An 18,138-nucleotide genomic window follows, 5' to 3' on the forward strand; every position below is an offset into this window, starting at 1 on the left:
ATCGAGTAAGACTTGCTTCCACTCTAAAAATGAGTCCTTAGGTGGCTGAACAGTCCAATACAAGAACCACAGTCCCTGTCACAGATGGGACAGGTAGTCGTTGAGGGAAGGGGTGGGTGGGACAGGTTTGCCACATGCTCTTTCCGCTGCCTGCGCTTGGTTTCTGCATGCTCTCGGCGATGAGACTCGAGGTGCTCAGCGCCCTCCCGAATGCACTTCCTCCACTTAGGGCGGTCTTTTTTCTCCCAGGTGTCAGTGGGGATGTTGCATTTTATCAGGGAGGCTTTGAGGGTGTCCTTGTAACGTTTCCTCTGTCCACCTTTGGCTCGTTTGCTGTGAAGGAGTTCCGAGTAGAGCGCTTGCTTTGGAAGTCTCGTGTCTGGCATGTGGAAAATGTGGCCTGCCCAGCGGAGCTGATCAAGTGTGGTCAGTGCTTCAATGCTGGGGATGTTGGCCTGGTCGAGGACGCTAACATTGGTGCATCTGTCCTCCCAGGGGATTTGTAGGATCTTGGGCTATATGTGAAATCTTCAGTGTTTCCAAGCAACAAACTCACTGATTCTCATAATTCTTAATCCTTTGGAAGAAATTGTGAATTGTAAACTAAATAATGGTTTTGCAGAAGGTCATGAGTTGGCTGCCAGGATAAGTTGGTGACACAGATAAGGAGTTTCACAGAGAGCTCGTTTACAAGGGCATAATGTGGAAACAGGCCTTCACAAGAAGTTAAACAAGGAGCCTTGTGATAAACAAACTATCCACAAGAAGGTAATCAGAGATCCAAACAAGAGATAAGCAAAGGAATGATCTCAGGGGATGGGGGAGGGTTTTGATCTGAAAGTTGAGACAAAGAACTCGACACATCACTGGGCACCTCGGTTTAAGAGCATAAGAAATACGAGCAGGAGTAGACCGTTTGGCCCCTCCTCATTTAATAAAATGACCTGTGACTCCTAAGACCATTTTGGGTAATGTGTGTGTTTAGGGAGAGCCCTTGCAGGTTAGAGAATCCTGTCTGTCTTCTACCCCAGGCCCACCCCTAAAAAGAGAATAAACGAGATATCTGAAGAGCTTTTAGTACAGACGGTGGAGGGAAGAGCTGCTCGCACACGCCCGCCGTCTGTTCGATCGGGGCTAATACAAACTCCTTGTCACGGTCGTATGTCTACTATAGCTATCCTGATTGTGTGCTGTATTTGATTACATTTGAACTACCGCTCCTTAATAAAATGACCTATGACTCCTAAGACCCTTTTGGGTAATCTGTGTGTAACCTGTGATCCAAATCTTACACCTTTATTGCATACAACAGCACACCATGACAGCTGCTGTTGCCAAAACAACAAATCCAGAACTGAACAAAACCACTCGGGTAAAAAATTTACAGTATATATGAATGTGTGTGTTGTATAAAAATAAAGTATCAAGGCTATAATGCAACTGTGGAGTTCACACACTGATTTAAAACCACTTAAGATACAGTCTTGTGATTTATGAAATGATCTCAGCCACTTATTGCACGTTATCCAATTTGTGATGATTACTAGGTACCCAATACTGTCTATCTATCTGATTGATAGAGGGTAACCATTTGGCCAGATGTGCAGTTACTGCATTAAAAATAGGTATTATGATGACATGGGACACAGTGAGATTTGAAGTAGTACAGGCTGAATGACAAAAGTCAGTAGGATTTTTAATAGCCCAGATTTTGCTGACCAAAATAACGGTGTCCGATAGATTCATGCCGTTATTGACCTGCAAATCGGCCAGCAACTTGTAGCGAGGAAGAGATGCCCCATGAATTGTGAATCGCCACAAGTATCTCGACGATGCGCGACGCTCTGCCATTAGCTTCTCGAAAGTGGCATCTCGCCCTTAAACTCCCTGTAATTTTCGTGAAGTTGCTGCATCTGCACATTAATTGGCCATTAAACTCGGCACGAAATTTAAGTCTGGTGATTAACAGTGTAAGTATCCTTTTAAACAACGTGATAATTATTAACGACTGCCAATCAACCGCTTTTGCCCAGAAAGTGAACAATTAAAAAATGTGGCATCTCATTCCTTCAGGTAGTGAATTGTTGGGAGATTTTAAAAATGTCAAATTTTAAATTCATTGAGCTAGGATTTGGAGTCTTTCACCGCCCGGTTTCCCGGCGGTATTGGCCGTTTTGGGCGAGAACCGGGTCGGCGAAAAATTCCTCAGCTGAGGCACGCCGGCGGTTTCGAAGTCCCACTGGGGAGCGGACCACCGGCATGCAACGTCCACAGATTGCCCTGGCGCCATCTTTGGCTGAGCGGGGACCCGTAGGCAAGTATGAAAAAAGCATTTTGAGAACCGCCCACAAGGATCAGTGGAGCTGGGCAGCAGGTAAGTAGGTCTGCAAGAAAAAAGTAAGTGATTGTTTTTTTTATTATTTATTTTCAAAATCTGTTGGGGTGATTTAATTGAGAAGTGTCTTGGGAATTTTTTTTGCATTTTTTAGTTAAGATTTTTTTGAAAAATGATTTTTATTCTTTTTTTGGAGTTAGGCCCAACCCGCAGCCTCGGGGTAAATTTTTATAGTTTTTTTTTTTCCGCCTGTTTTGTTTAGGTACCGCCCAATCTAGCCGAAATTGCACTTTCCCGCCCAGATTGGGGATGCAAGGCCCATGTTTCTCGCTGGGCAGATTTAAAAAATCATTTTCGGGAAATTTCCGCCGGCGATAATCTTCCAAGCCTTAGTGGTTTTTTGGCCGGCAATTGGGTGCTGGCGAGCTTTGGGGAAATTCTAGCCCAGCGTTTTTTCTGACTTTTCCTTTTTGTTCTCTTTTTTTTTCTCTCTCTTAATCCAATCTTTCTTTCTCTCTCTCTATTTCTCTTTCTGTACCTGATTTGACATTGAATTCACAAACTCTAATTCACCCTCCTTATGTGTTTATTTCTCAAACCTTTAATCTCATAGGTTATGGAGACATACTGTTGGTCCGGTCATTCACCGAGGTCCCAGATGCCCTGTTGCTCTCGGCACACCATTATCACCTCGCACTTCTAGCAACCATGTGAGCAAAAAGTTTTAAAACCTAAATGTGTCTAACTCACCAGGCACGCCCCTCTCCAGCAAAATCTGGCATGTTAATTTTTCTCTTTTAATTGTTCATTGAACTGTCAAAGTGTTCAAATAAACTTTAGAGTCTTCGAATAAAATCTACAATTCAGATTTCAAATTAGCTCAGATCAAGGCTCAAATACAATACGACTGCTGCATAATGAAACAGGACAGTTAATGAGAAGGAAGTAATTAGAGCGACTGAAGTGATTAGTCTATCGTTACCCACATACTGTTCTCACAAAAGTGTTCCCTTGCTCTGACAGGAACTCCTAATTGCCCTCGACAAGTGTGAGGTTAGATTGCAACAGGTATACTTACAACAGTTACTGAAAAACCTATTTTTAACAATTTATAAATTAAACATCTCTTAGGAAGGCACCGCAAATCGGTAACTGCTGTTTGTCTGGCTCTGGGCTGGAATGTGCTTTTCTTTATTTTTAAAGTGAGGTATCTTTATTTTATTATGTTACATAAGAACATAAGAAATAGGAGCAGGAGTAGGCCATACGGCCCTTCGAGCCTGTTCCGCCATTTAAAACGATCATGGCTGATCCGATCATGGACTCAGGTCCACTTCCCTGCCTGCTCCCCATAACCCTTTATGCCCTTATCATTTAAGAAACTGTCTATTTCTGTCTTAAACATTCAATGTCCCAGCTTCCACAGCTCTCCGAGGCACTGAATTCCACAGATTTACAACCCTATGAGAGAAAAAATTCCTCCTCATCTCAGTGTTAAATGGGCGGCCCCTTATTCTAAGATCGTGCCCTCTAGTTCTAGTCTCCCCAGCAGTGGAAACATCCTCTCTGCATCCACCTTGTCAAGCACCCTCATAATCTTATACGTTTCAATAAGATCACCTCTCATTCTTCTGAATTCCACTGAGTAGAGGCCCAACCTACTCAACCTTTCCTCAGAAGTCAACCCCCTCATCTCTGGAATCAACCTAGTGAACCTTCTCTGAACTGCTTCCAAAGCAAGTATATCCTTTCGTAAATATGGAAACCAAAACTGCACGCAGTATTCCAGGTGTGGCCTCACTAATACCCTGTATAACTGTAGCAAGACTTCCCTGCTTTTATACTCCATCCCCTTTGTAATAAAGGCCAAGATTCCATTGGCCTTCTTGGTCACTTGCTGTACCTGAAAAATATCCTTTTGTGTTTCATGCACAAGTCCCCCCAGGTCCCGCTGTACTGCAGCACCTTGCAATATTTCTCCATTTAAATAGTATCTATGCTCTTTGATTTTTTCTGCCAAAGTGCATGACCTCACACTTTGCAACATTATACTCCATCTGCCAAATTTTTGCCCACTCACTTAGCCTGTCTATGTCCTTTTGCAAGAGTAGCGAGGTTATGATGGAAGTGTATAAAACATAAGTTAGGCCACAGCTGGAGTACTGCGTGCAGTTCTGGTCACATCACAGGAAAGATGCGATTGCACTGGAGAGAGTACAGAGGAGACTTACGAGGATGTTGCCTGGACTGGAGAATTTTAGCTGCAAGGAAATAATGGATAGGCTGGATTTGCTTTCTTTGGAACAGAGGAGGCTGAGGGGAGACCTAAATTGAGGTGTATAAAATTATGAGGGGCCTAGATAGAGTGGATAGGAAGGACTCATTTCCCTTAGTCGAGGGGGTCAACAACCAGGGGACATAGATTTAAAGTAATTGTTGGAAGGATTAGAGGGGAGTTGAGGAGAAATTTCTTCACCCAGAGGGTGGTGAGGGTCCGGAACTCACTGGTGGTAGAGGCAGAAACCCTCACCACATTTAAAATTGACTTGGATTTGCACTTGAAATGCCGTAACCTACAGGTCTATGGACGTAGAGCTGGAAAGTGGGATTAAGCTGGGTAAGCTCTTTGTCGACCGGCACAGACATGATGGGCCGAAATGGCTTCCTTCTGTGCCGTAAATTTCTGTGATGCTTTCTGGAAATTTCTCAATTACAAACTGAATACCCAAGACTCCAGTGGAATATAGTATTAGGCCGTCCCTCGTATCGAGGATGACCTGCTTCCACACCAACAAGGGATAAGTTCACAGGTGTTTCAGTGAGGGTCCTGACATTCTAGGTCCCAAACTGCATATTGAAAGGCAGAAGATGCCTGTGCGTGGATTCTTTTAACGTGGGGTGGCCGTTGCACACCAGCCATCACATGGGCTTGACAGAGCTAGGGTCTTGATCCAGTGGCAAGGGTTAACCAAGACGACTGGAGGCCAAGCTCTGCTGCTCAGACCTGGTGCACACACATGCTCCTACTATCCATAGATCGCAGTGTGGGCTGGCCCGTGCTGCCCCTGGGCCCTCGCCTCTTCTGTGCCCCGAATAACCGCACGCGTCTGACGGTTCACTTGAAGCCTTCCATGACTTGATTGTTTTACTGATCTAAATTACACAATTATGGTTTGAAAGATTTCACTGACATATATTTTCAGTTTGAATGGGCCATTCATTGTTAAGCAGCAGCATTCCTTTCTGGTGGAGTGTACTTGTGCAGCAGCAAAGAGTGGCATTCGTGAGTTTGGTAAGTGGGTGAGTTTTAAGGGTTATTCTCTTTAAACCATTTGGAGGCTGGAGTAAATTGCTAGTGGCAATTGCCAGTAGCTTCTAAGTAAGTAGCAGTTTAATTTAAAAGGGGGAAAGTTAAATAGTTGGGAATCTTTCAGGTTTAGGCAGAGAAAAACAAGGTAACTCTCCAGTAGGAGGCAATTAGCAGCTAGTTAAAACCAGTTCTGTAAACAACTGACCAGTCGTGAGTCATCTGACCTAGATACAGTTTAAAAAGAGGCAGCTCGTGCAGCAGCAAAGAGTGGCATTCGTGAGTTCGGTAAGTGGGTGAGTTCGGGCAAGTGGGGGTGACACGTGCTGATTTGTCTTGTTTTTCCTACCAGTGCTGGCACTAGAGCAGCTGATAAGGAGTGTGAGAGTAGGAGACGGAGGTCCAGAGACCAGCCCAACCAGCTGCAGACAAAGATAGAGGGGTGCGAAATCGAGAGGTGACATCACAGCCAAGCTGGTAAGTGGTTGGCTGTTCACTTGGTAAGTATAACTCTCTTTTAGACTGACTTTTAGATTGCTTTAATTGTCAGTGAACTACTAAGTAGCTGTTTGGTGTTTAAGTAAATTAATTTAAGGGTTAAGTCATGGCAGGAGAGCTCGGACCCGTGTCATGCTCCTCCTGTGCTATGTGGGAAGTCAGGGACATTACTATGTGTGCAGGAATTGTGTCTAGCTGCAGCTCCTGACAGACCGCATGACGGCACTGGAGCTGCGGATGGACTCACTCTGGAGCATGCGCGATGCTGAGAATGTTGTGGATAGCACATTTAGTGAGTTGGTCACACCGCGGGTAAGGGTTAGGACAGATAGTGAATGGGTGACCAAGAGACAAGGCAAGAGCAGGAAGGTAGTGCAGGAGTCCCCTGCGGTCATCTCCCTCCAAAACAGATATACCGTTTTGGATACTGTTGGGGGAGATGACTGACCAGGGGAAGGCACCAGCAGCCAGGTTCATGGCACCATGGGTGGCTCTGCTGCACAGAAGGGCGGGAAAAAAAGTGGGAGAGCTATAATGATAGGGGACTCTATTGTAAGGGGAATAGATAGGAGTTTCTGCGGCCGCAACCGAGACTCCAGGATGGTCTGTTGCCTCCCTGGTGCAAGGATCAAGGACGTCTCGGAGCGGCTGCAGAGCATTCTGGAGAGGGAGGGTAAACAGCCAGTTGTCGTGGTCCATGTAGGTACCAACAATATAGATAAGAAGCGGGAAGAGGTCCAACAAGCTGAATTTAGGGAGCGAGGAGTTAAATTAAAAAGTAAGACCTCAAAGGTAGTAATCTCTGGATTGCTACCAGTGCTAATCAGAGTAGAGGGAGCAGGATAGTTAGAATAAATACGTGGCTTGAGCAGTGGTGCAAGAGGGAGGGATTCAAATTCCTGGGACATTGGAACCAGTTCTGGGGGAAGTGGGACCTGTACAAAAGGGACGGTCTGCACTTGGGCAGGACTGGAACTGATGTCCTGGGGTAACATTTGCTAATGCAGTTCGGGAGTGTTTAAATTAATATGGCAGGGGGATGGGAACCTATGCAGCGAGATAGCGCGAAGTAATATGGAGTCAGAAACAGATGGTAGAAAGGTAAAAAGCAATAGTGGAAGGCCGAGTAAACAAAGGCAAGAAACAAAAAGGGCCACACTACATCATAATTCTAAAAGAACAAAAGGTGTTAAAAAAAAACAAGCCTGAAGGCTTTGTGAATTAATGCAAGGAGTATCCGTAATAAGGTGGATGAATTAACTGTGCAAATAGATGTTAACAGATATGATGTGATTGGGATTACAGAGATGTGGCTCCAGGATGATCAGGGCTGGGAACTCAACATCCAACGGTATTCAACATTCAGGAAGGATAGAATAAAAGGAAAAGGAGGTGGGGTAGCATTGCTGGTTAAAGAGGAGATTAATGCAATAGTTAGGAAGGACATTAGCTTGGATGATGTGGAATCTATATGGGCAGAACACCAAAGGGCAAAAAACGTTATTGGGAGTTGTGTACAGACCTCCAAACAGTAGTAGTGATGTTGGGGAGGGCATCAAACAGGAAATTAGAGTTGCATGCAATAAAGGTGCAGCAGTTATCATGGGTGACTTAATATGCATATAGATTGGGCTAACCAAACTGGAAGCAATACGGTGGAGGAAGATTTCCTGGAGTGCATAAGGGATGGTTTTCCAGACCAATATGTTGAGGAACCAACTAAGGTAGAGGCCATCTTAGACTGGGTGTTGTGTAATGAGAGAGGATGAATTAGCAATCTCGTTGTACGAGGCCCCTTGGGGAAGAGTGACCATAATATGGTGGAATTCTACATTAGGATGGAGAATGAAACAGTTAATTCAGAGACCATGGTCCAGAACGTAAAGAAGGGTAACTTTGAAGGTATGAGGCATGAATTAACATAAGAACATAAGAATTAGGAACAGGAGTAGGCCATCTAGCCCCTCGAGCCTGCTCCGCCATTCAACAAGATCATGGCTGATCTGGCCATGGACTCAGCTCCACTTACCCGCCCACTCCCCGTAACCCTTAATTCCCTTATTGGTTAAAAATCTATCTATCTGTGACTTGAATACATTCAATGAGCTAACCTCAACTGCTTCCTTGGGCAGAGAATTCCACAGATTCACAACCCTCTGGGAGAAGAAATTCCTTCTCAACTCGGTTTTAAATTGGCTCCCCCGTATTTTGAGGTTGTGCCCCCTAGTTCTAGTCTGTCCGACCAGTGGAAACAACCTTTCTGCCTCTATCTTGTCTATCCCTTTCATTATTTTAAATGTTTCTATAAGATCCCCCCTCATCCTTCTGAACTCCAACGAGTAAAGACCCAGTCTACTCAATCTATCATCATAAGGTAACCCCCTCATCTCCGGAATCAGCCTCGTGAATCGTCTCTGTACCCCATCCAAAGCTAGTATATTCTTCCTTCAGTAAGGTGTCCAAAACTGCACTCCAGGTGCGGCCTCACCAATACCCGATACAGTTGCAGAAGGACTTCCCTGCTTTTGTACTCCGTCCCTCTCGCAATGAAGGCCAACATTCCATTCGCCTTCCTGATTACCTGCTGCACCTGCAAACTAACTTTTTGGGATTCATGCACAAGGACCCCCAGGTCCCTCTGCACCGCAGCATGTTGTAATTTCTCCCCATTCAAATAATATTCCCTTTTACTGTTTTTTTCCCCCCCCCAAGGTGGATGACCTCACATTTTCCAACATTGTATTCCATCTGCCAAACCTTAGCCCATTCGCTTAACCTATCTAAATCTCTTTGCAGCCTCTCTGTGTCCTCTACACAACCCGTTTTCCCGCTAATCGTTGTGTCATCTGCAAATTTTGTTACACTACTCTCTGTCCCCTCTTCCAGGTCATCTATGTATATTGTAAACAGTTGTGGTCCCAGCACCGATCCCTGTGGCACACCACTAACCACCGATTTCCAACCCGAAAAGGACCCATTTATCCCGACTCTCTACTTTCTGTTCGCCAGCCAATTCTCTATCCATGCTAATACATTTTCTCTGACTCCACGTACCCTTATCTTCTGCAGTAACCTTTTGTGTGGCACCTTATCGATGCCTTTTGAAAATCTAAATACACCACATCCATCATGCTCGTTATATCCTCAAAGAATTCCAGTAAATTAGTTAAACATGATTTCCCTTTCATGAATCCATGCTGCGTCTGCTTGATTGCACTATTCCTATCTAGATGTCCCGCTATTTCTTCCTTAATGATAGTTTCATGCATTTTCCCCACTACAGATGTTAAACTAACCGGCCTATAGTTACCTGCTTTTTGTCTGCTCCCTTTTTTAAACAGAGGCGTTACATTAGCTGTTTTTCAATCCGCTGGTACCTCACCAGAGTCCAGAGAATTTTGGTAGATTATAACGAATGCATCTGCTATAACTTCCGCCATCTCTTTTAATACCCTGGGATGCATTTCATCAGGACCAGGGGACTTGTCTACCTTGAGTCCCATTAGCCTGTCCAGCACTACCCTCCAAGTGATAGTGATTGTCTCAAGGTCCTGCCTTCCCACATTCCTGCGACCAGCAATTTTTGGCATGGTTTTTGTGTCTTCCACTGTGAAGACCGAAGCAAAATAATTGTTTAAGGTCTCAGCCATTTCCACATTTCCCATTATTAAATCCCCCTTCTCATCTTCTAAGGGACCAACATTTACTTTAGTCACTCTTTTCCGTTTTATATATCCGTTTTATATATGTGTAAAAGCTTTTACTATCCGTTTTTATGTTTTGCCTAGATTGGCTAGGAGAGTATAGATTGTCGAATGATACTTAAGGGGTTGACAGTGGATGGGCAATGGCAGACATTTAGAGACCGCATTGATGAACTACAATAATTGTACATCCCTGTCTGGCGTAAAAATAAAAAAGGGAAGGTGGCTCAACCGTGGCTATCAAGGGAAATCAGGGATAGTATTAAAGCCAAGGAAGTGGCATACAAATTGGCCAGAAATAGCAGCGAACCCAGGGACTGGGAGAAATTTAGAACTCAGCAGAGGAGGACGAAGGGTTTGATTAGAGCAGGGAAAATAGAGTACGAGAGAAAGCTTGCAGGGAACATTAAGACAGACTGCAAAAGCTTCTATAGATATGTAAAGAGAAAAAGGTTAGTAAAGACAAACATAGGTCCCCTGCAGTCAGAATCAGGGGAAGTCATAACTGGGAATAAAGAAATGGCAGACCAATTGAACAAGTACTTTGGTTCAGTATTCACTAAGGAGGGCACAAACAACCTTCTGGATATAAAAGGGGTCAGAGGGTCTAGTAAGAAGGAGGAACTGAGGGAAATCCTTATTAGTCGGGAAATTGTGTTGGGGAAATTGATGGGATTGAAGGCCGATAAATCCCCAGGGCCTGATGGACTGCATCCCAGATTACTTAAGGAGGTGGCCTTGGAAATAGCGGATGCATTGACAGTCATTTTCCAACATTCCATAGACTCTGGATCAGTTCCTATGGACTGGAGGGTAGCCAATGTAACCCCACTTTTTAAAAAAGGAGGGAGAGAAAACAAGAAATTATAGACCGGTCAGCCTGACATCGGTAGTGGGTAAAATGATGGAATCAATTATTAAAGATGTCATAGCAACGCATTTGGAAAGAGGTAACATGATAGGTTCAAGTCAGCATGGATTTGTGAAAGGGAAATCATGCTTGACAAATCTTCTGGAAATTTTTTTGAGGATGTTTCCAGTCGAGTGGAAAAGGGAGAACCAGTTGATGTGGTGTATTTGGACTTTCAGAAGGCCTTCGACAAGGTCCCACACAAGAGATTAATGTGCAAAGTTAAAGCACATGGGATTGGGGGTAGTGTGCTGACGTGGATTGAGAACTGGTTGGCAGACAGGAAGCAAAGAATAGGAGTAAATGGGTACTTTTCAGAATGGCAGGCAGTGACTAGTGGGGTATCGCAAGGTTCTGTGCTGGGGCCCCAGCTGTTTACATTGTACATTAATGAATATAGACAAGGGGATTAAATGTAGTATCTCCAAATTTGAGGATGACACTATGTTGGGTGGCAGTGTGAGCTGCGAGGAGGATGCTATGAGGCTGCAGAGTGACTTGGATAGGTTAGGTGAGTGGGCAAATGCATGGCAGATGAAGTATAATGTGGATAAATGTGAGGTTATCCACTTTGATGGTAAAAACAGAAAGAGAGACTATTATCTGAATGGTGACAGATTAGGAAAAGGGGAGGTGCAATGAGACCTGGGTGTCATGGTACATCAATCATTGAAGGTTGGCATGCAGGTACAGCAGGCGGTTAAGAAAGCAAATGGCATGTTGGCCTTCATAGCGAGGGGATTTGAGTACAGGGGCAGGGAGGTGTTGCTACAGTTGTACAGGGCCTTGGTGAGGCCACACCTGGAGTATTGTGTACAGTTTTGGTCTCCTAACTTGAGAAAGGACATTCTTGCTATTGAGAGAGTGCAGCGAAGATTCACCAGACTAATTCTCGGGATGGCGGGACTGACATATCAAGAAAGACTGGATCAACTGGGCTTGTATTCACTGGAGTTCAGAAGAATGAGAGGGGATCTCATAGAAACATTTAAAATTCTGACGGGGTTAGACAGGTTAGATGCAGGAAGAATGTTCCCAATGTTGGGGAAGTCCAGAACTAGGGGTCACAGTCTGAGGATAAGGGGTAAGCCATTTAGGACCGAGATGAGGAGAAACTTCTTCACCCAGAGTGTGGTGAACCTGTGGAATTCTCTACCACAGAAAGTTGTTGAGGCCACTTCACTAAACATATTCAAAGAGGAGTTAGATGTAGTCCTTACTACTAGGGGGATCAAGGGGTATGGCGAGAAAGCAGGAGTAGGGTACTGAAGCTGCATGTTCAGCCATGAACTCATTGAATGGCGATGCAGGCTCGAAGGGCCGAATGGCCTACTCCTGCACCTATTTTCTATGTTTCTATGTCTCTCTGAAGACAGCAGACAACAAAGTTTGATATTCTAAAATGGAGCTGTTTTTTTCTCCGACTGGTTCTACATGTTGTGATGGTGTGGGGGGGGCGCAGGGGAAAGATGAATTAATAGCAACAGCTGAAGTCACAAGCACCCCCCCGCCACCCCGCCCCTAGGGGCAAAAAGCAACAGCCCCTCCCTATAACACCAGTACGTTATTGCGCTGACATTTGGTGAAAGGTCCACACCCCTGCAGTATGAGTTATTGGATATAAAGCCCAACGGGTTTAATGTGCTGCCTCGACCCTACAGCTCTGGAATTCCCTCTCTAAATATCTCTGCCTCACAACCTCTCTTTCCTCCTTTAAGAGGCTCCTTAAAAACCTACTTTTGGTCATCTACCCTAATTTCTCCTTATGTGGCTCGGTACATAAGACAAATTTTTTGTCTTATATTGCTCCTGTGAAGTGGCTTGGGATGTTTTATCATGTTAAGAGCGCTGTAACAATGCAAGTGTTTGTTATGTACAGCGCAATTTAGCATGTAATCGATGCTCCTTGCAACGACAGGGAAGGAAAGAACCCAACAAATCTACGTGGCACTTTCAGCATCATGATCAAGCCATGCACAAAGACCCCAAGTTGCTTTTCTGATGCAGTGGGGTTGAAACTGGTGTTGGGCCGTAGCATGAAACGACTGGTGTCGACAACTCGCCCGTTATATGTCCCGCCCAATATTCCATTCCATTGCCAATTCGATATTGCCCATTTAAGCAACATTTTGATTTCAAAATTCTCATCCTTGTTCTCAAATCCCTCCATGGCCTCGCTCCTCCCTATCTCTGTAATCTCCTTCAGCCTCACAACCCCCACCCACCAACCCCCGCCCCCGAGATGTCTGCACCCCGAGATGTCTGCACTCCTCTAATTCTGCCCTCTTGAGCATCCCTGATTATAACTGCTCAACCATCGGTGGCCGTGCCTTCAGCTGCCTGGGCCCCAAGATCTAGAACTCCCTTTCGAAACCTCTCTGCCTTTCTACCTCTCTTTCCTCCTTCAAGACGCTCCTTAAAACATACCTCTTTGACCAAGCTTTTGGTCACCTGCGCTAATTTCTACTTATGTGGCTCAGTGTCAAATTTTTATTGCATAACACTCCTGTGAAGCGCCTTGGGACATTTCACTACGTTAAAGGTGCTATATAAATACAAGTTGTTGTTGTTATTTGCACTACCGCCCAAGGCAAATTTCTTGACTTTCCCCACAAGCGCCAGGGCTTTGTATTGTGCCTCAGCAAACCCAGCTGGAAAGGTTTGCCGATGAGTTTTTGCTGGTTAAAAATATAATTTCTCAGCACAAAGGTTTCTATAAAACAAGCAGAGAGGAGAACCATCTCCTATTCTGTAGGCAGTGCAGGATGGTGCCTCCCGTTCATTACAACACCAATCGCAAATTTACCTCTCATCATCATCATAGGCAGTCCCTCGAAATCAAGGAAGACTTGCTTCCACTCAAAGTGAGTTCTCGGGTGACTGAACAGTCCAATACGGGAATTACAGTCTCTGTCACAGGTGGGGCAGACAGTTGTTGAAGGAAAGGGTGGGTGGGACTGGTTTGCCGCACACTCCTTCCGCTGCCTGCGCTTGCTTTTTGCATGCTCTCAGCGACGAGACTCGAGGTGCTCAGCACCCTCTCGGATGCTCTTCCTCCACTTAGGGAGGTCTTGTGCCAGGGACTCCCAGGTATCGGTGGGGATGTTACATTTTATCAAGGAGGTTTTGAGGGTGTCCCTGAAATGTTTCCTTTGCCCACCTGGGGATCGCTTGCCGTGTCGGAGTTCTGAGAAGAGGGCTTGCTTTGGGAGTCTCGTGTCGGGCACGTGAACAATGTGGCCCGCCCAACGGAGCTGGTCGAGTGTGGTCAGCGCTTCGATGCTGGGGATGTTGGCCTGAGCGACAATTGACGTTGGTACGTCTGTCCTCCCAGGGGATTTGCAGGATCTTGCAGAGACAGCGTTGGTGGTATTGCTCCAGCGATTTGAGGCGTCTACTGTATATGGTCCACGTGTCTGAGCCATACAGGAGGGCAGGTATCACTGCAGCCCTGTAGACCATAAGCTTGGTGCCAGATTTGAGGAATTTATTTGTGCCGTGACCATTTATTGCCGCACCATAGCGTGACTCAAACCCAAGAGCACGGATCACTACAGGGTAGAAAAAAACTGCGTGCAGTTTTCACCGTCATACCTGCACATCACATAAGAAGACTTGACTGTGTTTTCCTACTCATCGGGCTAAATGGTGATAATAGTAGAAAAGGCAAAGTGGAAAGGACTGAGATTCTGTCACTCAAAGGATTTGCTTCAAGCTTGAAGTCAGCATGGCATAATTACATCGGGACTGCTTCAATCTACGAGACCTTGCAGCGTTCGGAATACATTAAACTAAGAGACTTTGCATTTGAGTTATGACGGCTCCCAGTTGTGCACTGGTTTTTCGTAACCCTGTTTTCCTGCCAATGGGATTAATCTGCACTGCTCCTGCTTTCAACATTCAGGGCTCTCCTGACTCGCAGCCAGATTATGAATATTCATTTTGTTGATAATTTGCTGTTCGTGTGAGCCGCCTTTGCTGTGAGTGATTTACATTTAGCAGGAAACCTGCACAGCATGGGAATACATTAATCTCAGTGTCCTCACTGCACATTGGGTTGAGAAACTCACGTTGATTTCCAGTTTAATGTTGTTGTGGGATTTTAACCACCCTTAGCAATGCGACAGAACCCTAGTATATCGTCGCAAACCGTGCGTTGCTTATGATAAATCGAACAACAATGTTATTCTTGCTAAAAATTGATTTGCATTTGCTAACCGGCAGAGCGAGTTAGTGAATTATAGCCCTCAGTCTACAAGTAAGCAACATATTGCGCAATTGGCTGTTGCTATTGTTTGACCCTAGACATTGGACATTAGCAAGCAATCAGACCCTGAAAGGTATCACAGCCTAGCCCTGATGTCCATACTGGGGGTGGGGAGAGGGGCAATGGACAGCAATCAGGAGCGGAAACTCTGGCTGATTTTCTTTTCTTCCACCCCCCCCCCCCCCCCCCTAACCCACCAATGTCACATAGCTAACTCAGCACAGACCAGGGGTCAAGCCCGTGACCTTTGTTGGTCAATACCTCACTAGGCATTGCACTCTGTTCCCTGTGCGATCAGTTTGACAATGTTGACATGTTCAGGGATGTTTCACCAAACAAAACCCTCACACAGAAATCTCAAATATTTATCAATGTTTCTGAAGCTGAAGTAATTCTATTAGAAACATCGAAAATAGGTACAGGAGTAGGCCATTCAGCCCTTCGAGCCTGCACCACCATTCAATATGACCATGGCTGATCATGCAACTTCAGTACCCCATTCCTGCTTTCTCTCCATATCCTTTGATCCCTTTAGCCGTAAGGGCCACATCTAACTCTCTTTTGAATATATCTAACAAACTGGCCTTAACAACTTTCTGTGGTAGAGAATTCCACAAGTTCACCACTCTCTAAGTGAAGAGGTTTCTCCTCATTTTGGTCCTAAATGGCTTCCCCCTTATCCTTAGACTGTGATCCCGGGTTCTGGACTTCCCCAACATCGGGAACATTCTTCCTGCATCTAACCTGTCCAACCCCGTCAGATTTTATATGTTTCTAAATTCCAGTGACTATAAGCCTAGTCAATCCAGTCTTTCTTCATATGTCAGTCCCGCCATCCTGGGAATCAGTCTGGTGAACCTTCACTGCACTCCCTCAATAGCAAGAATGTCCTTCCTCAGATTAGGAGAACAAAACTGAACACAATATTCAAGGTGTGGCCTCACCAAGGCCCTGTACAACTGCAGTAAGATCTCCCTGCTCCTGTACTCAAATACTCTCGCTATGAAGGCCAACATGCCATTTGCCTTCTCCACCGCCTGCTGTACCTGCATGCCAGCTTTCAATGACTGATGTACCATGACACCCAGGTCTCGTTGCACCTCCCCTTTTCCTAATCTGTCACCATTCAGATAATATTCTGCCTTCGTGTTTTTGCCACCAAAGTGGATAACCTCACATTTATCCACATTATACTTCATCTGCCATGCATTTGCCCACTCACCTAACCTGTCCAAGTCACCCTGCAGCCTCTTAGCATCCTCCTCACAGCTCACACTGTCACCCAGCTTAGTGTCATCGGAGAATGTAAACTTGGAGATATTACATTCAATTCCTTTGTCTAAATCATTAATGTATATTGTAAATAGCTGGGGTCCCAGCACTGAACCTTGTGGTGCTCCACTAGTCACTGCCTGCCATTCTGAAAAGGACCCATTTATTCCTACTCTTTGCTTCCTGTCTGCCAACCAGTTCTCTATCCACGTCAATACATTACCCCCAATATCATGTTGCTTTAATTTTGCACATTAATCTCTTGAGTGGGACCTTGTCAAAAGCCTTTTGAAAGTCTAAATACACCACATCCACTGGTTCTCCCTTGTCCATTCTACTAGTTACATCCTCAAAAAATTCTAGAAGATTTGTCAAGTAAGATTTCCTTTTCATAAATCCATGCAGACTTGGACCGATCCTGTCACTGCTTTCCAAATGCGCTGTTAGTACATCTTTAATAATTGATTCCAACATTTTCCCCACTGCCAATGTCAGGCTAACCGGTCTAAAATTCCCTATTTCCCAAAGAACTAGAATTGAGTGGTTATCTATCACCGCATCCATGAGCATATGACTTCTTCACTCATTAAATAATAGCCCCTGGAAGTTTTATTGCTACACTCGCAGTTTCAGTAGAGCAGACTCATATATATATATATATATATATATATGGCATTGCTCATGTCGAGTCAGAAAAGATTATGGGGTAAGAATATGCCTCGGGTGGCATCAGATCAACTGCCGGTTATATGCAGTGCCTGATATTCATAGCAGACAAATGAAGAAGAATGACTTGCATTTCTATAAGCACCTTTCACAACCACCAGACGTCTCAAAGCACTTTAAAGCCAATGAAGCACTTTTGGAGCGTGATCACTGTTGTAATTTGGGAAACACGGCAGCCAATGTGCGCAGAGCAAGCTCCCGCACACAGCAATGTGATACTGACCTGATAATTTGTTTTTGTGATGTTGATTGAGGGATAAATATTGGCCAGGACACCGGGGAGAACTCCCCTGCTCTTCTTCGATGTAGTAACAAGGGATCTTTTACATCCACCTGAGAGGGCTGACGGGGGCCTCGGTTTAAAGTCTCATCCGAAAGACGGCACCTCTGACAGTGCAGCACTCCCTCAGCACTGCACTGGGAGTGTTAGCCATAGATTTATGTGCTCAAGTCCCTGGAGTGGGACTTGAACCCACAACCTTCTGACTCAGAGGCGAGTGTGCTATCCACTGAGCCACAGCTGACACTGTGGAAGGAATTAAATCAGGCGCGGCCTATAACAGGGGGCCGATCCAATACCACCCGTGATGAATTTCTAGCCCTATATCTTTTTGAGCTGTTTGCTGTAGCAGGATAAAATGGCGGAAGGATCTTGTGTGACTCCTGCCACAGCGCCACCAGTGGCGGGAGTATTGCATAGCAGCAGTTACAGTGTTGCTTATCAAAAGCAGTGGAAGGAGACATTCCATTAAGACTTTAGGCTACACCTTCAGGTATTACCAATGTCATAAAAGCATGACTAAATCATTGACAGCAGGTGTGTCAAAGAGAAAATCTCAAGAATTAATAGATGTAAAAATATATCCAATAAATATTACTCACCCAGTAAACACCAGGCAGAGCAGAGTACAAATCAGTATTAAGACTTGGTTAAACATGGCAGACTGTGTCCTTTGAATGGCTCTGTGCAAATCATTCTGGAGAGAAAGAAACTTCTGTCAGCCTATCGAAGGGATGCAAATACAAATGAGAAATTGCCACACACACACATCTGTCCAAATACATTTTAATCAGCCCCTACGATCTATATTTTTCAAAATGTAAAGCACCTTTAATGTA

General features: G+C 44.9%; 1 protein-coding gene across 1 annotated transcript in view; it reads right to left on the minus strand.

The window, feature by feature from the left end:
* kcnt1b (potassium sodium-activated channel subfamily T member 1b) overlaps positions 1 to 18,138 on the minus strand; it is a 264,397-nt gene that overhangs the window by 204,412 nt on the left and 41,847 nt on the right. The window contains exon 9 of the mRNA XM_070863605.1: positions 17,902 to 17,996. Within this exon, the coding sequence (XP_070719706.1) occupies positions 17,902 to 17,996 (95 nt within the window). The remainder of the gene's footprint in view (positions 1 to 17,901; positions 17,997 to 18,138) is intronic.

The sequence above is a fragment of the Pristiophorus japonicus genome, chromosome 20 (assembly GCF_044704955.1).
Source record: "Pristiophorus japonicus isolate sPriJap1 chromosome 20, sPriJap1.hap1, whole genome shotgun sequence".
Taxonomy (NCBI): Eukaryota; Metazoa; Chordata; class Chondrichthyes; family Pristiophoridae; genus Pristiophorus; species Pristiophorus japonicus.